The sequence below is a fragment of the Haematobia irritans genome, chromosome 4, assembly GCF_050003625.1.
Source record: "Haematobia irritans isolate KBUSLIRL chromosome 4, ASM5000362v1, whole genome shotgun sequence".
Lineage (NCBI taxonomy): Eukaryota > Metazoa > Arthropoda > Insecta > Diptera > Muscidae > Haematobia > Haematobia irritans.
In genome coordinates this window covers 174602978-174629379 of record NC_134400.1, presented here as the reverse complement: position 1 = coordinate 174629379, position 26402 = coordinate 174602978, and the positions used below count along the sequence as shown (strand labels likewise).

Sequence of the window (26402 nt, the reverse complement as noted above, 5' to 3'; positions counted from 1 at the left end):
TATTAGGAGCCCTTCTGGATACATTTAGAAGGACGCCAATAAGAGCCCCTTCAAACAATCAGACAAAGTGCATTTTAAGATAGTTGTAAAAGAATCATTGTGGTCAAGTAAAACACGATTTTTTAGATGTTTATTAATTTTATGAAACATTTATAAATTCTCATAAATATAACATTTATACGACTATCACATCACATTTAACACATTTTTATGACACACATTAATAAGAGATTGATGTTGAGTTACAAGTTGTAAGTTAAATGTTGTAGCGTATATAAGCCAGTACTTTTATTTCCAATGGAGGTAGCGTGTCTGGAAAAATATTTGAAAAACTATCACTTTATTCCATTTGGAAAGTCAAAAATTGTTCACCAATTTACTTTTCACAATTTTGAGCGTAATAACTATGTTTTCAGCACTTTATTTTCGTTTTCATTGAAATAAATTATACCCTGCCAGCATTTCAAAGTTCCATTTCATCCTCATCGCTACCACAGACTCGTAAATGTCACCACAACCATCGCGAACTGTGATGGGGGAAGCATATCAAAAAGTACAAAATGTACATGAAAGTATGTTGCCATCACTACTGTTAGAAGAGCCATTTTATTTTTTGTGAAATGCCAAGCGCAACCAGCTTGTTATATTTTATTTAAATAAAAACGAAAATAAAGTTCTGAAAACATAGATATTACGCTTAAAATTGTGAAAGGTATATGGTGAACAATTTTCGACTTTCCAAATAGAATAAAGTGATCGTTTATCAAATATTTTTCCAGGCACGCTGTCTCCATCGAAAATAAACAAACTGGCTGATAGACGCTGCAATATGTAACTTGCTACTTAAAACTCAACATCATTGTTTTATTAATGCAAAAAATTATGTTAAATGTGATGAGATAAACCGAAAAATGTTATATTTATAAGAAATTATAAATGTTTAATCAAATCAATAAACATCTACACAATCGTGTTTTACTTGACCACAATGATTCTTCTACAATTATCTTAAAATGCACTTTTTCTGATAGTTTGCAAGGGTTCTTATTGGCGTCCTTCGAAATTGATCTAAATAGGCACCTAATAATTGCACTGATGAGAAACTTTTTCGTAGTAACTTGGCGTGGTACAACTTCTCAATAGTGACGGCGCTTTTCCGACGAGTTTTTGATGTCGTATATGATTGTTTTCGACGTAGTGGGGATTCTCAGAAGCGCCCCCAAATTCAAAAAATGTTGCCAGGGTAATAAGCCAGTTGCGCTTGATGTTTCACAAAATATAAAATGGCGAATAGTGATGGCAAAATACTATCACAGTTGGCGATTGTTGCAGTGTCACTTACGAGTCTGTGGTAGCGATGAGGATGAAATGGAACATTGAAATGCTGGCAGGGCAGGGCCGTATTAGTGCATATCGGTTGAAAGATATATAAGAAAGCTATATCTACATCTGAATCAATCAACTGGGATCTATTATGACCCAAAACACGTGTTTATGTTCATTGCCGATCGTATTAAAACAAGCGGACAGACAGCGAAATACACATCAATAAATCGACTCGTCTGTTTCTGGATGTTACAAACATGTGCACAGTCGTGCAGAGTATAAAAGCCCAGAAAACGATTACAATTTTTAAAAATAAATTTGAATGTTCTTAATTTCACGACTACAAAACTATATGCGCTGCTCCATTGCCACGACCTCATTAATAAATCATTCTTCTTCAGTGTTATTATACCATGCTAGAGCACAGCTGTTTTTGCAATAAATTTAATGTGGCAACGCTACTATCTCAACTGTTGTTGTTTGTGCTAAAAACAATATTCGGCATTTTATTGTCTACTCCTCGTCGGTTGTTTTGCTCTTTCAATTCAACAGTTGTTCAAAATTTTGTATGGAAACATGAATAGGCCTCTTCTATTTCCACACAATTCAACTAATCCAATTGTTTTCTTAGATATTAGCATAGATAATGAATTTGGTAATGTTTTGTGGTTTGCCGGACGTATTCCAGTGTGCTAAGTGTTTTGCATTTTCTTAATCCCTAATTAGCTGGACGTATGATTATAGAACTCCGCAAAGATGTGGTACCGAAAACGGCTGAAAATTTTCGCGCTCTTTGTACGGGTGAAAAGGGTATTGGAAAATTAGGTAAGCCATTACATTACAAGGGCATACATTTTCATAAAATCACCAGAGTTTATGTGGCGCAGAGTGGTGATGTAGTTAATAATGATGGTACTGGTGGTGAAAGTATATATGGTCCTGTATTCGAGGATGAAAATTTCACACTAGAGGTAAGTTGACGAAATTTTTCGTTAATTCATACTCATCTCAGGATATCGATAATTTCGTGGTTACTTTGCTAGATAGTTGTAGCTATCCAAATTCGATAAACGATCATTTCCTGCTAAATGGAACTCCAGAAGGTGCACCTATAGAAAAATGTCTGCTAATAGTAGGAAAAGTCTGCTGCTATGATTCGAAGGACCAATTATTGTTATTTTAACAGTTTTTTTTTCGGTGTGACAGTATTTTTCTATAGCAGCAAGTCTGCTAACAAGTGTGAAAGTAGTTGAACATTGGTGCGATTTGGAAATTGATGTAATGTGGAAATTTCTTCAATTTAGATTGTAGCGAAATTGTTTGAAATTAATGCTCTAAAATTTTTCAACCAAATTTTTGATGAGTGTTAGCATAGGAAAACCCCTCATATAACATAAATCTGAAATAGAACATCTGAAACTTGTTCGAAAACATTAAGAGAGCAAGAGCTCAACGACCCCACCAAAAAGTTCGACTGCAAAAAGCAACGGAGTAGCTTTGCTTGCACGAAAGTGGTCAGTAAACGAATTTGGTTTTCTGTGATGAGCAGTCATCCCAAATTGAGTAGGGGACAAACAAAATGATAGGGTTTACTTACCGAAGAGGTCAGCTGAAAATGTACACCTTCGATTGGCAGCCAAAACTCAAGCGCCGCCGATTGTAATGGTGTAGGTCGCCATAACGGGTGATGACCGCTCCCAACTCGTATTAATCTACCATGCTGTCAAAATAATTACCGTATATCATGGGCAGAATGCCCTAAAAAGTATTGAAGTCCTGGACCGACCAACATTTCGGCCATATACCATACACATTCTAATAGGACACAGAACCATTGCACTTAGCTCGCGTCAACCATGGCTTAAAAAGGAGAATCATCGCTTGATTTCTACAGAACAATGACCGCTCTCAATCTGTTTGACTTTTGCCCTGGGACCTTTGGGTGTGTACAATTTGTTTATATTTCTTTGAACAATAAATTCAAATAGAAAAAAGCAAATTGATTTACCTTGTTGCATTGCATATCAGTCACACTGTATGTTATTGGTCGTAGTGAAATTTTGAAATTGCGAACAAGCTGTCTGTTTAAAATAATCGGATGGTATTGCCAATAGGCCATATAGGACCATTTCAGGTATGGCCCACATATAAACCGTTCTCCACATTTGACTTCCGCAGCCTCTTGGAAAAGAAAATTTCTTCAGATCCACTTGAATTTTGGCCTGATATAAATCTATTACCCGATTTTGTTATTTGATCTTAATTATCTTTTCGATATATAAAGCTTCGATTCTCAGTTGGATGTAATACAAAAACAAGTAAGTAAAGTAGAAAGTCGGGCGGGACCGACTATATCATACCCTAAACCACCCCTACTGAATTAGAAAACATTGTTTGTGGGGTATAGGTTTGGGAGATAAACCACATTTCAATATTTAACAATATTAAGGGGGAGTTTTATAACAATCTGAACAGAAATGTTTGATATTAGAAGCTATAGTTGATTGTGCATCTACAGAGTTAGCATGCCACTAATATTGAGTCCATTATTAAAAAAGAGGAAATCGCTCAATTAGTGTGGGTAATAAATCCAAATTTGTGAAACATGGGGAAATTATTTATTTAAGAGCTACGTTGTAGTCTAACTACGATCGGCTAATACTTCAAAATTTGATATTTGAGTAACATTGGTTAATAAATAGGAGTATTATGGCCAAATTTGTGAAAATCGGACGATGTATAAATATGGGAGCTATATCTAAATCCGAACCGATTCAGATGATATTTTCCTGGTTTGGTTGATGCCACAGAAGGTTATCTTGTGCTAAATTTGAGTAAGATCGTTTAATAAATGAGGGCACTATGGAAAAAATATGGCTATTAAGGGCTATTTTTGAAAATTGGGCGCCACATGGGAATTATATCTACACCTGAAGCGATTTGAATTATATTTTGCAGGTTTGGTTGATATTACAGAAGGTTACTTTGTGCTAAATTTGAATTGGTTCGGTTAATAAATAAGGGTATTATGACCAAATTTTGGAAAATCGGGCGATACATATACAAACACACAAAAAAAAATTTTCTGATTCAATCACGAAATTAGTTGGTCCAATTAATTTTTAATTGAAATGTCTTCAATCACAGAAATGATAGTATCAATTAAAAAATTAATTGAAAGTCAATTAAAAAGTTAATTGATCCAATTAAAAAATTAATTGATACTATTATTTTTGTGATTGATTTTTGTTTCAATTAAAAAATTTGTTGAATCAATTAAATTTTTAATTGAATATTTTTTAAAACTCAATTAAAATTTTAATTGGAAAAATTTTCGTGAAATTTTTTTGTGTGTATATGGGAGCTATATTTAAATCTAAACCGATTTTCATTATTTTTTGCACATAAGGTTAGTACTATAGAATATTAGAGTGAAACAACTTTGAGTAAGATCAATCAATAAATAAGGAGTTTAAGGCCAAATTTAGGAAAATGCGGCTATATCTAATATGGTTTTTTCCAAATTCAATAGCTTTCGTCCTTGTTCTAAAAACACGCCATGTACCAAATTTCATTAAAATCGTTTAATAATTGCGGCCAGAATCCTGCGAACAACAAATACATGGACAGACGAAAGGCTAGATCTATTCAGGAGGTGATTCTGAGTCCATCGGTATATATTTTACGCGGTCTATAAACAATATTTCTGGTAGGCACATTTTTTGGCAGATCAAAGTTATTATACCCTGACATATTAGGATGTTCTTGACGTATAGTAAAGTAAGTCATAGTTTCCGACAGACCATCTCTGCTGAAAATAAGTTTTTTGTCAGGTTTAATAATTACCTAGATATTAAGCAATCGTTTTGTCTTCATTCAATCCATTCCACCGTCCATCATAAATAACGTTATCATTGGGTTGTTTATCTTGATCTAACTTTTTCCATTGGCTTACTATGCAGCATTCGGATGAAGGTGTCGTTAGCATGGCGAATTTCGGACAACCGAATACCAATAGTTCACAATTCTTCATAACATCTATGGCATGCGATAATCTAAATGGACAAAATGTGGTAGTGGGCAAAGTCTTAAGGGGATTAGGTATTATGGGAGAAATGGACCAAAATACCAGTGATGATGGTGTCCCAACAACTGTAAGTATTTACTAAATAAAAAGTTCTATATTAAATCTATTCCCATGTAACTTAGGAAATTGTTATTGTGGATTGTGGAGAAATACAACCTGGACAAGATTGGGGTATCAAAGACCAAGATGAAACGAATGAGTGTCTACCCCCCTACCCCCAAGATTGGGAGGATAAGTTTAAAGAATTTACGGTATCTATCGATCGAACAATTAACAATTTTGTCCACATTTCAAACATAGTCAAATTTTTAGTCCGACGAACTAGTGGAAATACTTACGAAAATACGAAATGCAGGCAATTATTTCTTTGCCAAACAGCAATACTACAAAGCCAGGCAAAAATATCGTAAAGCCAATCGCTATTATAATATGCTGCATAAACGATATGAATGGCAAGAGTTGCAGCATCTCAAATGCTCCGACGAGGATCTTAAAAAACTGGATAGTTTCTCTGTTCTCAACAATCTTAATATGGCTGCAGTAGAAATTAAACTAAACAATTATACAAATGCCCTTTATTCTTGTCGTGAAGCATTGCGTTTAGATCCCAAATGTGGCAAGGCCCATTATCGTTTAGGACAATCACAAATTGCTTTGAAGAACTATGAAGATGCCATTATTAACTTAAAAAAGGCTCATGACTTGATACCGGATAATAACCAAATACTAAGTGAATTAAATCGAGCAAAACAGTTACTAATCAATTATAATAAAACGCAAATGGCAAATCTTAAGAAGCTTTTTATATAACTTTCATCATATACAAGAATTACATTAACTCAGGAAATACAAATGTTGCTAAGTATATTTATAAAGTTTGAACCTCAAATTAATTGTATATTGTTGGTCTATGGAAATCACATAGTTTATATTATTACATTTTAAGTGTTATTCATGTAAAAATATTAGCATGTAAATATATCTACTGGTGTCATCGTATTCATAAGAACTCTTTTTGATTAAATACAAAAATGCTCAAATATCTTAAGTTGTGTGTTTGTTGATTGGGACAATATGTTCGAAGTTCGTATTTTATTCATATACTAGTGTGGGCAAAATATAGTAAAACTATATAATTTAAATTTCGTGTGGAAATCAGTGTTACCATTGCGGCACTTTGGAGGTAAATTTGTCACTTTTTAATTACACACAAAAAACAAATTCTGATTCAATCACGAAATTAATTGATCCAATTAATTTTTTAATTGAAATGTCTTCAATCACGAAAATGATAGTATCAATCACAGATTTAATTGGGCATAGAAAAAATTCTTGATTAAAATATTAATTGATGTCATTAGCAATTTTCAATTAATTTTTTAATTGATTCAATTAAAAATTTAATTGATTTTGAATGCAAACCCTAATTAATTTTTTATTTAAAAATGTAACTATTTTCAATTACTTTCTGAATTGGCTTAGAGTTTTTATTTGGATTAAGAAATGTTCATCACTTTTTTTAACTGACTTAGTCTTCCCAATTTGATTAAAAAGTTAATTGTATCAATTAATTTATTAATTGAAAAAACATTCAACTTCAATTAACTTTTTAATTGGAAATATTTTGGTGATATTTTTTTCTGTGTACATATATTTGTACTGTAATATTTCTTATGCTAAATTAAGATTGCGGATATGATTGGTGCTTTAACAGATCATCGAGTTTACTAATACTACCCAGCAAAAACTCTCACTACCCTGTACTTCTAATCACAAAGTAATAACAATTTGTAAATTGGCATCGCTACGGATTACATTTACATACTCATATCCTAGGAGGAAATTAATTCACCCCAGGCAGTTAAAGCATAAGATCATCTAATTTGTAATCACTTATATATTTTGGCGCATTTTATTATGAGTTGAAATGGGACTGATCCAAGGTATACTCAAAAAACAGTGAACCAACGAGGAAAGAGATTTTTGGTTAATTTTAGAAAATTTTTGGCTAATTCCATAAAATTTTAAGTAAAATGTATTTCAAATGCCGACATCACGCCACCAAATTTAAGAAATTTTATTGTTTGTTATTTTTTGTTTCATTTATTGAAGAAATTTTCGTAGTTTTAAGGAAAAAATTAGAGTTAAAAATTGCAAAAATGTCTTAAGTGCCACACGAAGTTCAAGATGCGTGGATTTTTGGTAAAATTTAAGTAATTCTGAACCCACGAATTTTGGTAAGTCTTTATGATTTATTTGTGCATATTGCTTTCCTCTAAAAAATTGTATTTAACTAACGTACGCAAAAAATGAATAAAGTCAAGGGAACTTTATCAAAAAATATTCATGCCTGTTCTGGGTCACACCCCATTGTGCACCACACTATACACTTTCTACACACCACACACAAAGTTAGTTGTTCTGAGTGACACGTGTGAACACTTTTTTCGGACTTTTAATCGCAAAATGTGACAGCTGATTTTTTCTGCAAGCCATATTATTTGCAGACAGAAATTATAAACAAAACATATTTTGCCAGTATAAACATAAAAAATTAAAAGTAAGTGCGTAATTCAAAGCCATAAAATGCCTGACGGTTAGCAGTGAATAATGTAAGGACAAGAGCATTTTATCAAGAACAAATAAGAAGGCGATTTCTACCTTTGTTTTGATTTGTTTTTTTTTTCTATCCCTCCTCAATGTACTCATGAACAAACGATCACCGTGACGTTCTCGTTTTTGTTTTTGACGGCGGAGAAGTTTTTATTTTGGTTTTGGTCAAACAGTTTTTAACATCCATACATTAAAGGAAATTTAATTATAGTGGGCATAATTAACTATTCTATTAAGGTTTTTCTCATTTCTATTGCTTAAGTATTTACAATAATATTGCAAACAAATTTTCTATCGTGGCGGCCTCCATGTGCAGAAAGATATTGGCGGCGTTAGTTTTTTTTTAATTTGCTCAGTGATTTTTGCACCAAGCCCAATAAACACAGGATGAGCGTTTTTCAAATGCAACAACTTTTCAGTTTGAGGGTAACTATAATTATCAACATAAATTCAACTTGACTTGAAACAGCTCATATTCAATACATCTTCAAATTGTTTGCGAATTACTTCCAATTTGCCAAAATGTTGACGAAATCTTTGAAAAGGGGTTGAAGATCATATGAGAAAACTTTGACAAAACACTACCCTAAAATGCAACGAAAAAAACCATGTGGTTTTCAATACTTGTTTGTGCAACGAAGTTCGTGGTCAATTGAAAGAAATAAAAAAGATTTTAGACAAAAAACTGAATTTACTCCAAATAGTTTCTAATAATACGTAAGTGAAAATAAAAAAATGATATGAAACTTTAAGGAAGACACTAAATTATATCTCTTTGCCCAAAACTAAAATTATGGATTCTACGTTCTTTAAAACATTAAAAAGCTGACCGATGAAAAAATGTTGGACAAGTAACTGGAACTGCTTCAAATAGTTTATAATAATTGGTAAGTCAATATGAAAAATTAAATCAACACTTTAGAGAAGTCACTAAATTTAAATCTCATTGCAGAAAACTAAAATATTTGGATGCTGCATTCTTGGAAACATTAAGAGGTTGACCAATGAAAAATGATGGTGGCTTATCGAAAAGAGAAAGTTTCCATAAATCAAAGTACAATGAATTAAACTTGGTATTTATGCTTTTCCATATCAACTACTGGGTGATAATTCGCATCACGCATATAGTTTAATTTACATCGCATCATCGGTTTAATTTGATATTTTGTGAATTGAAATTGCTGGAAATTTATTCTAACTTTCTAGTCATCAAGTTCCTTGCTAATTTCCCGAATTTTAATGAGTTTTACAACAATTTTGTGACACCAACGTTCTTGAGGAATTTTGTGGTTTTCAATACATTTTGTGCCACGAAGTACGTGCTCAGTTATTTTTATTGACATAAAACTGAAATTAATCCAAAACGGTAATTATAATTGGTAAGTCAAAATAAAAAGTGAAATGAAAACGTAATGGAAATCACAAAACTCGATTGTTTTGCAGAAAACTAAAATCATTGGATGTTATATTCTTGGAAGATGTTGACCGGTGAAAAAATGATGAAGGAAACAACAAAGAAAAGATTCCAGAAAACTTGCAAAGTGCAACCAATTAAAACAAAGTAATCATCCAAACCACCATCTTATGGATACACAACCACCACCCAGGAACGTAAGGGTTGATATACATAATCTAGAGCGCGAGATCCAGCGCTATAAAAGAGAGCCTCTAGATCAAGCAGCGTACCAGGCAGGTTTGAACAGGATTCATGAGGATACTGTAGCTGAAGCGGTGAGAAGCTACAAGGTTAATCCTGTTCTTGGAGTCCGACCACCGCCCATAGCACCGGAGGAAAGAGACCTCCCACGGCAGACTAGGGTAGTTTTGGCCCAATTAAGATCAGGCAAGTGCAGCCGCCTCAATTCCTACTTATCGGTGATTGATAGCAGCGTAGCTGACGTTTGTCCAGTTTGCAACCAAGGGCCACACGACACGCGTCATCTTTTCTCTTGTCCAGCCAAACCAACCCGACTTACCACCAGATCACTCTGGACACACCACACCTTAGTCGCAGAGTTCCTTGATCTGCCAACAAGCTGATGTACCAAGCGTATAACATGAAATGGATGAGATCACAATAAACTGTTACAACAACAACAACAACAAAACAAAGTGCAACAGTTCCTAAATCAAGAACTTCTGGATGAAAATGTGCATTACATCAATTTACATTCCGTCATCAGTTTGATATTTTGTGAATTCCTCTTGATGGAATCTATTCTAACACGCAGGCCATCAAGTTCCTCGATAGTAATTATTTGAAATTGTCAGCATATTAATTAATAATGAATTAATTAACAGTTATGTGACACCAACATTATGGGGGAAATTATACATGAAAAATGTTTAAGTTATTTAAAGTTGTATTGATAGTTTTAGCTATTAATACCTTTAATAAGATAATTATGTTTTGATTGGTATTATAACATATTATTATTTTTATATATTGTTAATGTTATTTTTAATATTATTATATTTTTAACGAAAAAATTAATAAAATGTACAAAATCACTAGAAATTTAGTGTTGACTTTCAGTAAGAACTGGGATTGACTTTCATGCAAATTGTGGTTAGAAAATATTCGCAGCAATATTAATTTTTAATTTGTCTCACATTGGAAACTGTTTGAGAAATTATTGAGTAGCAATGCATTTCAATTTGAGGATTACAATTGAGAGATTATTGCTATTGTGTTGAATTTTACTGTTGAGGGTAATGTCTGTTTTTTGTTGAGAACGCGATTTTCTCAACAATTTCTCAACTTGAATATTACCCTAATCCTTTGAAAAAATGTTTGAAAAATTATTGCATTTTAGTATTTTTCAAACGTTTGTGTTTATTGGGAGAACACTGCAGAATTGAAGATGCCATACTTTTCATGCAATAAATTTGGTAAAATTCACTTTTCTTAGCCCAATGATTTTGTAAAAGTTATAATTTAATTACCTTATATTTTCAAAAAGACTTTTGATTTGTTTAGGAAAGCGGATAGTATTCACAAAAATCAAAGATAATTTTGCTTAAAACTTTTTTGTGTTAACTTGTGGCAACATTATACTTTCGAACACACTGAAAATCAGCTGATTAAAAAAACCCCAAAATTTATACACAAATCAGAGGAAATTTCGGTTCAAATTTTAGATGGATTTTTAAAATCGTGGTTTCTGCCATATATAAGTGACTTTCCCAATAAAATTTGCAAATATTTTTCAAAAACATATTAAAGTTTCAGAATCTGTTATTTATTTGTTATAAAAGCTTATAACTTTGCATACGATGGCTGTACACTAAGCCTACACAAAAGAAATGTTCGTGTACATTTTTCAGGTCTATGACGGTGTATAGTGTTGGCCAGAACACCTTTTAAGTGTGACACCACACGAAAATTGTACATGTGTGTACTAGAACAGACACGAATAATTCCATGATGCTTGGTGCACACCTTACGCCTACACAGAAAAAAATATCACCAAACTATTTCCAATTAAAAAGTTAATTGAAGTTCAATATTTTTTCAATTAATAAATTAATTGATACAATTAACTTTTTAATCAAGATAGAACATAGAGTTAATTAAGTCAATGATTGAAAATTTTAAAATTTTTAATTAAAAAATTAATTGATACAATTAACTTTTTAATCAAATTCGGAAGACTAAGTCAGTTAAAAAAAAGTGATGAACATTTCTTAATCCAAATAAAAACTCTAAGCCAATTCAGAAAGTAATTGAAAATAGTTACCTTTTTAAATAAAAAATTAATTGGGGTTTGCATTCAAAATCAATTAAATTTTTAATTGAATCAATTAAAAAATTAATTGAAAATTGCTAATGACATCAATTAATATTTTAATCAAGAATTTTTTCTATGCCCAATTAAAACTGTGATTGATACTATCATTTTCGTGATTGAAGACATTTCAATTAAAAAATTAATTGGATCAATTAATTTCGTGATTGAATCAGAAAAATTTTGCTCTTTGTTGGGTCTCGATGTCCGTGAATTGTCTTAGTGTCAATTCTGCAAAGACAAAGCCCAGCAAAAAATGGAGCACTATTTCAACAGGATTGTAAGGGATAGAGGCAGGACCAACTGCTTACAAAACAACCGAATCAGCGCTGATTTTTGTGGGCGATGTCCCGATTTAGAGCAGCCTCTACAAAGCGCTGATATAATTGCTCATTTCAATAGCAATATTGCTCAGAAGTGACATATAATCTTCAGTTTCCTTTCACGCATCTATACTGCATGAATTTGTTGCAATAACGTAAACGAATGATCATAAACTAGTTTGATTACTCGTTTACGTTATTGCCACTGATACATGCAGTGTGGATGCACTGCCTACTTTATTGTATACCAAAAAGCACAAATAAACCCTTTCTGCTGAAGTATTTTTTGCTGGGAGGCTATGATGTTTTCTCCGAACAATGAGTCAAATTTGCACTCGTTATACAATGGTAACGAGATTAACTTTGCTCACACCATGAAATGTTTGGTAGTGAACATCGATGACAGGTTATAGTTCGATATACACATCAATTTTGTGCTGTCCCGCACGATTTTAGGATTGCGTCAACTATATAATATAGATCTTGTATTAGCGATATGTATTAAGGAGCGTTTGGTACACGCCCTAATAATGCCCAATTTCCTATACTGTATTGAAGTATATGCCGGTACACCGGCTGGTAATAGGTATTACTCGACTACGGGGGGCATTCAATAGAGTAATTCAATAGAGTAATTATGTACTTATTTCTGCACGCCACTGTATATATTCATGCAATATATTTGACCATGTCTCTCGACTTGTGAAACAATTCCTAGGTTGTTCATTTGATAATTTCATTAAGGTTAGGACCTTACTTATGTTTTATAAGATATTTTTCAGTTAGAGTAGCCAGGCATTTTAATATGCTCCCTAACAGAGAACTGCAACCGGTGGCTTTTTCGTATTGCAATCTTACCCACAAATTGTCGGTGGCAGTGAGTAAGGCACCAATTACCATGCGATCTTTTACATTGATACATATGTGAGACTAAAAACACCGCTCGTATATACCAATGTTCGTTAGCAGTGTTTTGCAGTGTTAACCAATCGACATCGTAACAATGCGCGGTAGTATCTATATATATAAAATTCAATCTATGTTTGTTTATTTGTTTGTTTGTATGTTCCGAGTTGGCTCCGAAACGGCTGAACCGATTTACTTGAAACTTTCAGAGATCGTAGGGGGCGTTCATGTGGTGAAAATAGGGTACCTCATTTTTTGACACCTGGTGGCGGAGGGGGACCTCCCCTTTGTCTGACTTTTTGAAAATTGGACCAAAGTAGACCGATTTGCTTGAAATTTTCATTGAAGGTTGCGTTTGGTATCTAGACAAAGATCCGCTACATTATATTTCGATATTTGGTGGCGGAGGGGAACCTCCACTTTGTTCGACTTTTTTTAAAGTACAGTGAAAAAACTAAAATTCTTTAAATTATCTGAGATTTACAGAGAACATGTGGTGAGGTTATGGAATTAATATGGGGTACCTGATGGTTTCATATGCGGACGGGGAAGGCGGACCTCCCCCTTGCCCTACTTTTTTAAACTTGGAACAAAATTATGCGATTTGCTTGAAATTTTCAGTGAATGTTGGGGTTGGCATCTAGACAAAAATCCGCTACATTATTTTTCGATATTTGGTCGGGGAGGGGCACCACCCCTTTGCCCGACTTTTTTTTAAAGTACAGTGAAAACAAAACTAAACTCCCCCGACTGAAATTTTACGGAAAAATTAGTGAGGTTATAATATTTATATCAGGTTCCTATTTTTTTGATAAAAATAAAAGGACATAGGGAGACATCCGCTTCTCTTAAGTAACTACATACAGAGAAACAATTAAACTTTACCAAGTTACTTGAAATTTACTGGGGAGAGTTTACGATATTAATAGTTGATACCTGATTTTGTGATATTTGGACGGAAGAGAGGCCGCCCCTTTAGGCTTATAATTTGCTTGACATTTTCTGGGACGTTTACAAAAGATACGCTACATCACATTTCGATATTTGGTCGGGGTGTAGGTCCTCCTCTAAAACTGAAAAAAAACAAAAATTCTTAAGTTTTCTTGAAATTTAAAAAGGCAGTGGAGGAAGGTTATGAACGAAGGAAAGTTTCAAGAATTTTCAGGGAAGGTTAGGGGTGCTATTCACTACGGTGTTTGTCGATATTGTATCGGGGAAAGTGACGTCCCTTTAAAACAATAAGCAAAATTTAAACATCTCCGATCTACTTGAAATTTACAGGGAACGTGGGAGGAGGTGACTAAATTTATACATGATTTTTAAATTAGTATATGATTTTTCGATATCTGGTTGGAGAAGGGGAAAATTGAAATAAACTTTGTCGATTTACTTCGATTGATTTTATAGGGACCATTGAGTAGTTATGAAATTATGTTAATATATTGTACGTGATAGTCCGATATCAGGTCAGAGTGGAGCGAAGGTGGGGAGAGGGTTCCCTTTTGTCCGTTTTTTTCTTAAATTGAAAGTAGAGGGCTGTCCGTAAATGGGAATTTTATGATTTTTGCACAGGCTTCTGCCAGACTTCTTTTTAGTAAAGAACTTAAATTTACATGAAATTGGCAGAGGGTGCATCATTTTCCAACATTTTAGCAAAGGTTAATGTGGTAAAATTGTTTACTACTTTTGCTTTTTCCGATTTATTAGATGGGAAACAGTAATTCTTTGTATGTTATTATAATATAGTGCTTAATTTTCAGATATGTTGAGGAGAAGGATACCTTTCATTGACAAACTACACTTAAAATTCACAAGAAATGTAGAAGTTTGTCCAACTACTTGAATACAGAACATTTTTTAAGACGAACCATTTTACATATGCATATCCGCCGTATTTGTACCTACAAACGAAAGAGCAAGTAGTCCGATTTGTTTGAAAGAATTCAAATCTTTTCGAATTTGTTTTCAGCACGAAGAATATGGTTGACTAAGTTAACGCAAAATGTTCCTACAAATACGCTTCGGAAGGCGCAGCGAAGCGGGCCGGGTTACGCTAGTACATATATTAAGTGTGATTGCATTGAATATGGGCGTCATTCCACGTCGACAACATTTATGTTTATAAACAGATTTGGCGATTTATTCATAGTAGTTCTGGTCCTTTAGTAAGAAAGCTAGACATGAAGAATTCGCGATTCAATAAAATTTTTTACAAATGTTGAAAATTTGAAGGCACCAAAATTAAAATTTATTTTGGGAAAATTATATAAAATTAATTTAAAAACGTTTTCCTAAAATATGTTTCATTTATACATAACTATGATTTGTACACCCTCAAAAAAATCGCTTCTCTAACATATGTTCCAAACATATTTCGCAGGAAGCACATATATTATTGAATACTGCCGAAACATTAATATGTTTGTTTTATGTGAGCATATTATATGTTTGGAAGCATTTTGAGTCCAAAAATAGTATATGCTTGGAAGAATTCCCCAGAGAAGATTGTGCTCATTTCTGTAATACAAATATGTCGGTTTTTTTTCAAATGTCTATTCTCTTAGTTCCGAATGTCTATTCTCTTTATTCCGAATACTCATTCTAATATTCAAATTAAATAATATTTAGACTTAAGCATATTAAATTTTTGGCCTTATCATGAAACAGTTTTCCGAAACAACATACAAGCGGTTTCACAGAAATTGCTCTCATTTCATTCTCTCGCTGTGTTATGTTGATATCTTTTTATTCAACCCTCCCGGTTTCCATCTAACTCTCTCTCTCTCTCTGTCGCTCTCTGAATAAAGTATCACAACATATATATGTTTACTCGAAATTTGTAAATTTATATATGTTTACATTCACACATATTATTTTTATGAAACATTCATGCCCCAAACATAATATATTCTAACATATTAACATATGTGTTCCAAACATTTTGTGTTAGTTTAGGAACATTACATGTTTGCACTTAAATATATTGTGTTTAAAAATTGTGCCCGAAACACATTTTGTTTATATCGGAACATATGAAAAACATATTTTTCTAACAGTGTAGGCATTGAGAGATTAACTCTTTTTAGGACAAGCCAGTGATGGGATTAATATATATTTTACAAATATCAATTGAAACTTGTCCTAAATTGTTTTCATTTCTGGACGTAATGGTAAAATAAAAAATTGCATCGCTATAGCTAGTCAAATATACGAAATGAATTTCATATATTTTTATTTTGGCAAACTAGGTTAGGTGGCAGCCCGATGTATCAGGCTCACTTAGACTATGCAGTCCATTGTGATACCACATTGGTGAACTTCTCCCTTATCACTGAGTGCTGCCTGATTCCATGTTAAGCTCAATGACAAGGGACCTCCATTTTATAACCGAGTCCGAACGGCGTTCCATATTGGGGTGGAACCACTTAGAGAAGCTTTGAAACCCTCAGAAATGTCACCAGCATTACTGAGGTGGGATAATCCACCGCTGAAAAACGGTCGAAGCAGGAATCGAACCCACGACCTTGTGTATGCAAGGCGTGCATGCTAACCATTGCACCACGGCAAATTGGCAAATTAACAATTTATTTTAAATTAAAAATTTATTTAATTAATAATTAATTAAAATTTTATTTAAAACTAACTGAAATATAATTATTTTCAATGCTATGCTTCTTTTTAAATTCCTTAAATTAAATGTAATTGATCATTAATTAAAAATTCTAAAATAAAAAATATATATATTTTTTAATTATTTTGGTTTTTATTTTAACATTTATCGTGGTGTACTTATATTTATTTATTTATTTAATCAACCAACGCCTTTCTGGACAACATGTTGATAGAAATTTAATCAATAGAGCTCTAGTATTCCAAATAAAAACTTAACCTTATAATTAAAACGAAACTAAAAAAAAAAAACTTAAAATTAAAATCCTAACGCACAACCCTTTATACATAGCAAACAAGAAATTAAAACGCATTGAGTTTGAAATTGTCAGTGAGATGATAAATATTTGCATTATAGAGTAGATAAATAATTTAACAAATATCTTTTAAATGTAAAAGGAGTAATAGAGAAATTTTTAAGGTGGTGAGGTAGCGAGTTCCGTAACCTGGCTACACGTACAGAAAACGATCTCTCAAAGACAAGATGGTGAAAATGATCCAACAGCACCTCCTCTAGAAATGTCCAAAACTTTTTAAATCGATACGACCAATAGCTTAGAAGTTATATTATTTCCAAATACTTTTGAAATACTCCTATGTGATGGTAAACTTGTGTTCATTATAAAATACAAAACGTGCTGAAACAAAATCAATAACTACCAGCAGTTGACTTCACTTTAGGAGAAATGAAAGAGCATCCAATAACACTGCTGAGACATGTGGTAAACAATTTGACTGATTGCTTTACTACGGTGATAAACACTCACAGTGGTGCCAACTGTTTTGGGCTGAAAATCGTAATTTTTTAAAATATTTTTCGTCAAAATCGACAATTTGTCCCAAAAAATTCGACAAAAAATCGTCACCCATAAAACAGCTGAAAAACGAATAAATTAAAAGTTTTATTTAAAAACATTAATAATTCCGTTTAACCCTCTAATTAAGTCATTTAGTTTCCAGTTTTTTAAACGAAGATTAATTAAATTAAATTTTTAATTAATTAAAAGTATTATTTCTGATTGTGACTACATGTACTACATTGTTTAACAAAATTTTCTTGACAGAAAAATTTCCTATTCTCCAAGCGAATTTAAATCCTTATTACTGGCCCGTGTATATTTTTTTTTATTTCTATTATCGGTAATGAATAAATGAATAAAGTGAAATAACTAAACCAAGACAAAAGAATACCTTGCAATGTTTAAGTTTCAAAGGAATTTCGCATTTTAGATTTATTTATATTCATTGCTTTGAAATTTCTTTCTACATTGGAGACGGTTAGGAGCAAGCTACATATAAATTGTCATATTTTGATATTAAAAAAGCTTTTTTACATTACACCTTATGAAATTCGTCAACTTATAACTGCATCACTTTGAAATATCGTCATAAAAAACGTTAAAAAGAAGCACTTGTGTCGAGCATTTTAAAAAATCGTCAACTCATAACTACGTTGTTTAAAATCGCCGTCAAATCGTCAAAGGCAAAATTACCATAAAAATGACGAAAAATCGTCAGAGTTGGCACCGCTGAACACTCATACTAACAAACACCGACTGTCGTCGGTTGCGTTGGATATTGATGGTTGAAATTCTTTTTACCAATTGGTGTTTTAAGATTGCAAATATTTGTGTTTACTAAATACACTGGTCGATTGCGGTAGATCGCAGCCGTTCTCTGTTCCCTAACCCCCTCCATGTCTTTGCACTCACAAGCAACACATATAAAAAGAAACTTCTCCAGCATTATGGTGATTTTGTATAGTAGCTCACTTTCGCTATTTTTGTTTTATAACTACTTCAACTTTTGCTCAAGAAGCTGATTATGATTATTTTAATGTTTACAATTTATATAAAAAAAACTTAAAACAAAACAACAAAAAAAATAAATAAATAAAAAAATAATAATAATATTAAAAAAAAAAAAAAAAAAACAAAATAATAAAAACAAAAAAATTATATATTAACACATTATCCACTTAGATTAACATTGCGGTTTTGTGGCGGCCAGTTTTAGTTTTTTATCGGAAGAAATAGTTTCTATTAGTTTAAAGCTAATATATATATATATATATATATATATATATATATATATATATATATATATATATATATATATATATATATATATATATATATATATATATATATATATATATATATATATATATATATATATATATATATATATATATATATATATATACAGTGAGTGACAATACAATGGAAACTTTAAACTATATTTTCATTTTTTATGATTTTAATGGAAAATAGCCACAATTTATAATTGAAAAGAAAGATTTAACGAAAAAGATTATTTTATTGGTTGTTTATTTATTAAACAAAAATAAAATATTAATACAAAACCAAAAGGAATTAAAAACAAAAACAAAAATCTCATGTTATTCGTTTGTACGTTATTGGCAAAACAATGGAAACTTTTGTAATGAAAAAGAAAAAACTTAAAAATCTTGGAATAAATTTTAATATTTTGTTGAGTATCCCTTACTTTTGATCACAGCATCACATCGTTGAGACATGGAGTTAATTAAGTTGTCGATTACATCCTTAGAAACATTTTCCTACTCCGAAGTAACCGCTTCTATGAGATCTGATTTTTTGGTGTAATTGCGGGCCCTAATATTGCGATCTACTATTTCCCACAGATTTTCTATGGGGTTTAAATCCGGGGATTGGGCAGGCCATTTCAAAAGTTCAACCTTATTCGACAATAGCCACTCGGTAACAATCTTGGAGGTGTTTTTTGGGTCATTGTCATGCTGGAACCGCCACACTAACATCATGTTTTCTTCTGCAAATGGAAACATGATATCATTTAGGATTTGTTTATAGCCAATTCCAGTAAGGGTGTTTGTAATGACATGAATTGGGCCCATTGTTTGGTCAGAAAAACAACCCCACGCCATTATGTGGCCACCGAAAAACTTAACAGTTTTGTTTGTGTATTTTGGGTCCCTCTTGGTCGTCTCACAAAAGTTCTTCCATCAGAACCCCTTAAGTTATATTTGGACTCATCGGAAAAAAGAACAGTATTCCATTTCTCTCTAGACCAATTTATGTGCTCTTTATCAAAATTTATCCGGGCGAGTCTTTTTTTCAATGGTTTTTTTGCTGGACGGTGACATTTAAGACCTGCTTCATTAGCTTGTCGACCAAATGTTCGGGCACTTACTTCCGGATTGAGATTATTAATGACTTCTTTAGGTAGTATTTTCGGACATTTTTTAAATTCTCTTTTTATTAAATGATCCTGTCTTGGAGTTGTTTTGCGGGGCCTTCCTCCTAAATGTAAGGTGGTCACTGTTCCACATTCACGAAATTTTCGAAATTTTTTTGAAATACTTGATTTGTTCATCGAGTATTTTTCACTTATTTCTTTCTGTTTTAAACCCGAGTTAAAATCATTTATTATTTATATTTTTAGTCCTTCGCCAAATTTTAGTCTTGCCATTATTTATTATATTAACTTAAACGAAATAGTGAACACGTTTGTCATTTAATAACGGTTTCTATTATCTTTTTTATGGACTGTATTATGAATAAAATGGAATGGAAGAATATCTTCCCCCTCTTTCTAAATACAAGGAGAAGGAACAGAAAAAAAACATACAACTCTGCAACTGATACTGCAAAGTTTCCATTGTTTTGCCAACATTGGTAAAACATCAAAATTATTCGTTGTAAATTATTCAAAAAAATCCACTGAATACTAATGTTTTGTTTTAGCAATTTAGAGTTAATTGTGTTAAAATATTGTTTCATAGTAAGAAATATATGTTGTTTTAAGAAACAAAAACATAAGAGGGCTTTAAAGTTGAAAAATGAAATATTATTAAAAAGTTTCCATTGTTTTGTCACCCACTGTATATATATCTTTAAAAAAATTGTTGAATCTCATTCATTGTATTAATTTATGTGGATATTAATAATAAAAATATTTTTGTAGTCTTATTGTTATTTGTGTTAAATTGGCCACCTGAGGCTTCGAATTGCAAAATAAAGTCACATTAAATTAATTAATTAACTCATTAAAATAGAGTGTTTTTGTTAAAACATCTACACATATCAATTTTTTAACTGATTTTTCATTACTTCTGCTTTTGGTGAAATTTGAAATGAGCTGAAGTTTTTGAGTTAGAATGGTACATGTCTATACAGTTTATATCAGTCCATTTTTGTATAATCCTTATGAAGACTTCCTCCCCATTTTATTTTTTATCATCCTGATTTGTCTGGATGTATCCTGGTGTCCTTTAAGCTGCATAAATAGAAATTTTGACGGTTCTCGTCATATAATATCTGGATCTTACTTCGACTCACAAACTTACGTATTTTCGATTTTAAGCTTTTTCGCGCATTCTTATGGCCTCCATATAGACCGATCTCCCGATTTGACTTCTTAGCCTTCGAGACATTGCAATTTTTATCCGATTTGGCTGGAATTGGATACATGTTTCCATGGACATTTAACTTCGATAAGCGTACTAGTTGAACTGATCTGTCTGGTAGAGTATATGATACGTGGCACGAAATTATGAATGCTACGTGACACGAAAAGTGCGTGAGCGTGAGTAAAATATTACTCACGTGCACACCTCCAGTATTGTATTCACGTAGAAAAAAGTTAAAACCACCTTAAAAAATGTAGGTTAATTTTAGAAAATTTAAACTAAAATATTTTAGTAATTGCATGACACAAATAAGTTATAATTTTTGGTCGAATTGAAGATAATTTATTAAAAATAATATTTTTTCTGTTGTTTAAGAAAATCTAATATTGTGAAAGAAAAAATTGGGGTTAAAAATGATTAAAATGTCTAGCCCTATATAAAATTCAAGACAGACAATTTAAAGCAATTTTATTCATTTCAGAAGCTTATGAACGCAATTTTAGTAAATTTCACCCATTTTAGGTAAATATGAACTATTTTCAAATTTAGTAAAATTGTGTACATCTTTTGAATACAACTGTATTTTTAGTTCACATCATTAAAGGAAGCAAAAAAAAAATCTCACATTTTGCCAAATTTAACTAAAATCAACTAACTTTCATGAACTAATGTTAATCGGTAAATAAATTTTACTCACTTTTTTTCTGAGGATGTCCAACAAAGATTTTTACAGTCATACCGTTGATTGATTGAAGAACTCAGGAGAATTTAAATTGTGTTAATAATTGTGCAGTTACAATAATTCGAATATGAATATGAACATTTGTAAAATGTTGGTTTGGCCGGAGTCGAGGCAAATTTTTACGACTCCGACTCTACCGACCCTTTGCTATTTTGAGTTATGTTTCCAAGGGATTCGAAAGACTATACATAAACAGATTCATGATTATATTCTTCGTGGTAACATGGTACCTGAATGGTAGTCCGTGGGAGTGCACTTATTGAAGTATCAGAATCAATTAAGAAAAATATATCGTAAACGTGCTATTATTGTCTTCGTTTATACTTCATCTACGGTTCATCTACATAACATTTAATGTCTATGGAGTTAGGTAGAGTAAGAGTATATAGCTCACAATACTGGGCATGCCCATAAATAGTTTTTGTTGAGCTTTCTCTTCTATTGAAAATTACGTCCGATTTCTCTTAAGGCATCTACTATTTTCTCATTGTGTCGTTTGATTAAGAGATAAATTACTATTAGAAAATTCTTTCGTTGGTGAAATTTACTGCAAAGACTTTGAATTTCTTTGAATCTATCGGTTACCGTGTAGTTTAAGGCGAGCTGTTCAGGCGTTTGGTTATATGAACGGATAAGTTATTTTACTAATTTTAGTTTTGCAAGAAAAATGCGGCAATGAATACGTAATTTTTTGTGCAACAGATACTGCTGATTTGTCAAATCGTATATAAAAAAACAATCGCATAAAATGGAAAATAAAACCCAAGGCGTATTAAGGAAGGCACTTTCAGTATAGTAGAAATAACAAAGTCATCTGCCATTTTGATTGACACTCAAATTGAAGCATTGTTCAACAAGTGGGAAATTTAACACAGAGGAAATCTGGAAACTATCCATGTTTGTTTCGAAATATGTGGTTCGCAAGAATAATTGAAATAATTCTTACAATCAATTATGAGGACAATTTTTCTGTCATAATTTTAACCCTTTCGACCCCGAATTTTTATAGGTATCGCTAATTATACCCTGCGCCACACTGTGGAACAGGGTATTATAAGTTAGTGCATATGTTTGTAACACCTAGAAGGAGACGAGATAGACACATGGTGTCTTTGGCAATAATGCTCAGGGTGGGTCCCTGAGTCGATATAACCATGTCCGTCTGTCCGGCCGTCCGTCCGTCCGTCTTTCTGTGAACACATTTTTGTGATCAAAGTCTAGGTCGCAATTTAAGTCCAATCGTCGTCAAATTTAGCACATGTTCCTAATTTGGGTCAGAATAGAACCCAATTGATTTTGGAAGAAATCGGTTCAGATTTAGATATAGCTCCCATATATATCTTTCGCCCGATATGCACTAATATGGACCCAGCAGCCAGAGTTTTATACCGATTTGCTTGAAATTTTGTACAAACATAACACTTAGTCGTATAGTCAAGTGTGCAAAATTTGATTGAAATCGGTTCAGATTTAGATATAGCTCCCATATATATCTTTCGCCCGATATGGACTAATTTGGTTCTAATAGCCAGAGTTTTGGCCCAATTTGGTTGAAATTTTGCACAGGGAGTAGATTTAGCGTTGTAGCTATGTGTGCCAAATTTGATTGAAATCGATTCAGATTTAGATATAGCTCCCATATATATCTTTCGCCCGATATGGACTAATGTGGTCCTAGAAGCCAGAGTTTTGGCCCAATTTGTTGGAAATTTTGCACTAGAAGTACAATTAGTAGTGCAGTTAAGTGTGCAAAATTTGATTGAAATCGGTTCAGATTTAGATATAGCTCCCATATATATCTTTCGCCCGATATGGACTAATATGGTTCTAATAGCCAGAGTTTTGGCCCAATTTGGTTGAAATTTTGCACAGGGAGTAGATTTAGCGTTGTAGCTATGTGTGCCAAATTTGATTGAAATTGGTTCAGATTTATATATAGCTCCCATATATAGCTTTCGCCCGATTTACACTCTTTTGACCACAGAGGCCAATTTTTTACTCCGATTTAGTTGAAATTTTTCGCAGGGAGTAGAAATAGCATTGTAGCTATGCGTGTCCAATTTGGTTGAAATCCGTTCAGATTTCGATATAGCTCCCATATATATGTTTTTCTGATTTCGACAAAAATGGTCAAAATACCAACATTTTCCTTGTAAAATCGGCACTGCTTAGTCGAAAAGTTGTAAAAATGACTCTAATTTTCCTAAACGTCTAATACATATATATCGAGCGATAAATCATAAATAAACTTTTGGGAAGTTTCCTTAAAATTGCTTCAGATTTAAATGTTTCCCATATTTTTTTTTACTAACATTGTGTTCCACCCTAGTGCATTAGCCAACTTAAATTATAAGTCTATAGATTTTGTAAAAGTCTATAAAATTCTGTCCAAATCGAGTGATATTTAAATGTATGTATTTGGGACAAACCTTTATATATAGCCCCCAACATATTTGACGGATGTGATATGGTATCGAAAATTTAGATCTACAAAGTGGTGCAGGGTATAATATAGTCGGCCCCGCCCGACTTTAGACTTTCCTTACTTGTTTCTATCTATATTTGTTTATATAGAACAATATCTTCTATTTGAGATTTAATTATATATAGTTTGATATTATTAGATATGATTAGATCTCTCAATTTTTACAGGGGTAGAACAATTTTCTTTTGAATTTTTTATTTGTCAAAATTGTCAACTCCCCTATGTGTTGTCCTCATTGTAAAGATACCACAAAAAGGGAAAAACGAAATTCGTATTGATGGGAAGAACACAGAATAATTAGTCAAAGATATATAATCATAGTTTGAAGAAATAATGCATGGTATTTGGTATCGTGTTAGAATCTCTCCCTGTCCAAGAATATACAGTGTTGTTCAAAACATTTGAAACTAATGCTATGTTCCCACTGACTCGTTTTCCTCATTTGTTTTCCAAAACATTTCACCGTTCACATAGGGTTGAGATGTTTTAGTTTGTTATTTAAGTTATTTTCACATCTCGAAGCCTTTTTTATTTGTTTTTTCTATGAAATTTATTTTAATAATTTGACATATATTTTGAAAAGAGTATGTTCAGAGAATATTACAAATTAAGGGCGTTTACATTATAAAATTGACGTGTTTTGGAGGAAAACTTGTGTTTTGAACTTGATTTTTTGTATGGGGAAAACGACTTGTTTTGAAGTGCTTATAAAGGGAAAACATTTCAAACCCCAAAATATGCTTGGTGAGAACGCCATATAACCCTACCATGAAGTTAATACAACTAAATCCCCATACTAAGAATTTTATAGTTTACGCCCCTCTTAAAAAATAGTTCTTATGGAGTGGTACTTCCATATGGACTGTTATAAAATATTGGTATTTCCCGAAAGGTAAAGAAACGTATGATTCGAACTGTTAAAAACATTTGCAACTACCTAGCACCCTGTAATATTGTCTCCTTTAATGACTTAATTTTTTTAACAGAGATAGTTTTAAAGACCTAAAAGTTTGGCTGATAAGTCCCCGGTCTAACAAAGAAAAACACATTTTTTTTGTCAAAATTCGTTTTTATTATTCAACATAGTTCCCTTCAAGAGCGATACAATGATTATAACGACCTTCCAATTTTTTGATACCATTTTGGTAGTACTCCTTCGGTTTTGCCTCAAAATAGGCCTCAGTTTCGGCTGCGATCGCAGCCAAATTTTTTCCCTGTGAGCATCCTTTTGAGGTCTGAGAACAAGAAAAAGTCGCTGGTGGCCAGATCTGGAGAATACGGTGGGTGGGGAAGCAATTCGGAGCCCAATTCATGAATTTTTGCCATCGTTCTCAATGACTTGTGGCACGGTGCGTTTTCTTGGTGGAACAACACTTTTTTCTTCTTCATATGGGGCCGTTTTGCCGCGATTTCGACCTTCAACCGCTCCAATAACGCCATGTAATAGTCACTGTTGATGGTTTTTCCCTTCTCAAGATAATCGATAAAAATTATTCCATGTCCATCCCAAAAAACAGAGGCCATTACTTTGCCAGCGGACTTTTGAGTCTTTCCACGCTTCGGAGACGGTTCACCGGTCGCTGTCCACTCAGCCGACTGTCGATTGGACTCAGGAGTGTAGTGATGGAGCCATGTTTCAGCCATTGTCACATATCGACGGAAAAACTCGGGGTGTATTACGAGTTAACAGCTGCAAACACCGCTCAGAATCATCAACACGTTGTTGTTTTTGGTCAAATGTGAGCTCGCGCGGCACCCATTTTGCACAGAGCTTCCGCATATCCAAATATTGATGAATGATATAACCAACACGTTCCTTTGATATCTTTAAGGCCTATGCTATCTCGATCAACTTCATTCTACGGTCATTCAAAATCATTTTGTGGATTTTTTTGATGTTTTCGTCGGTAACCACCTCTTTCGTGCGTCCACTGCGTTCTCCGTGCACCGTCACAAAAGACGCTCTATCTCACAAACTAATTGACTTACAGACATCAAATTTTGACACGAATCATTTGAAGGTTGGCACTAAAGGGTGATACGGTCAAATTT

The 26402-nt window shown here is 32.7% G+C and overlaps 2 protein-coding genes and 1 long non-coding RNA gene across 4 annotated transcripts; all 3 read left to right on the top strand.

Moving 5' to 3' along the window:
* Positions 1-474: 474 nt before the first annotated feature.
* LOC142237078 (uncharacterized) lies at positions 475-990 on the top strand. The gene is made up of 2 exons (XR_012722325.1): positions 475-712; positions 780-990. It is a non-coding gene; the product is annotated as an uncharacterized LOC142237078 (long non-coding RNA).
* Positions 991-1818: 828 nt separating this feature from the next.
* Positions 1819-6461, top strand: Cyp40 (Cyclophilin 40). The gene is made up of 5 exons (XM_075306188.1): positions 1819-1981; positions 2053-2297; positions 5289-5480; positions 5536-5664; positions 5726-6461. The coding sequence occupies exons 1-5, from the start codon at positions 1903-1905 to the stop codon at positions 6221-6223; spliced, it is 1143 nt and encodes a 380-aa protein (XP_075162303.1). The 5' UTR covers positions 1819-1902; the 3' UTR covers positions 6224-6461.
* A 1958-nt stretch (positions 6462-8419) lies between these two features.
* LOC142236393 (uncharacterized) lies at positions 8420-10544 on the top strand. Of its 2 annotated transcripts, XM_075307630.1 has the most exons (4): positions 8420-8743; positions 8852-8913; positions 8979-9405; positions 9470-10544. In XM_075307630.1, exon 4 carries the CDS (start codon positions 9611-9613, stop codon positions 10064-10066), a length of 456 nt encoding a protein of 151 aa, XP_075163745.1. In that variant the 5' UTR covers positions 8420-8743; positions 8852-8913; positions 8979-9405; positions 9470-9610; the 3' UTR covers positions 10067-10544. The 2 variants fall into 2 exon arrangements, with proteins under 2 accessions (XP_075163745.1, XP_075163746.1); XM_075307631.1 differs by lacking the exons at positions 8420-8743; positions 8852-8913 and having other exon boundaries at positions 8954-9405.
* Positions 10545-26402: the final 15858 nt, after the last annotated feature.

Coding starts and splice junctions, on each gene's coding strand:
- Cyp40 (XM_075306188.1), top strand. CDS start 1,903: ATGAATAGGCCTCTTCTATTTCCACACAATTCAACTAATCCAATTGTT. Junction 1,982..2,052: donor TAGCATAGATAATGAATTTG/GTAATGTTTTGT, acceptor ATCCCTAATTAG/CTGGACGTATGATTATAGAA. Junction 5,481..5,535: donor ATGATGGTGTCCCAACAACT/GTAAGTATTTAC, acceptor CATGTAACTTAG/GAAATTGTTATTGTGGATTG.
- LOC142236393 (XM_075307630.1), top strand. CDS start 9,611: ATGGATACACAACCACCACCCAGGAACGTAAGGGTTGATATACATAAT.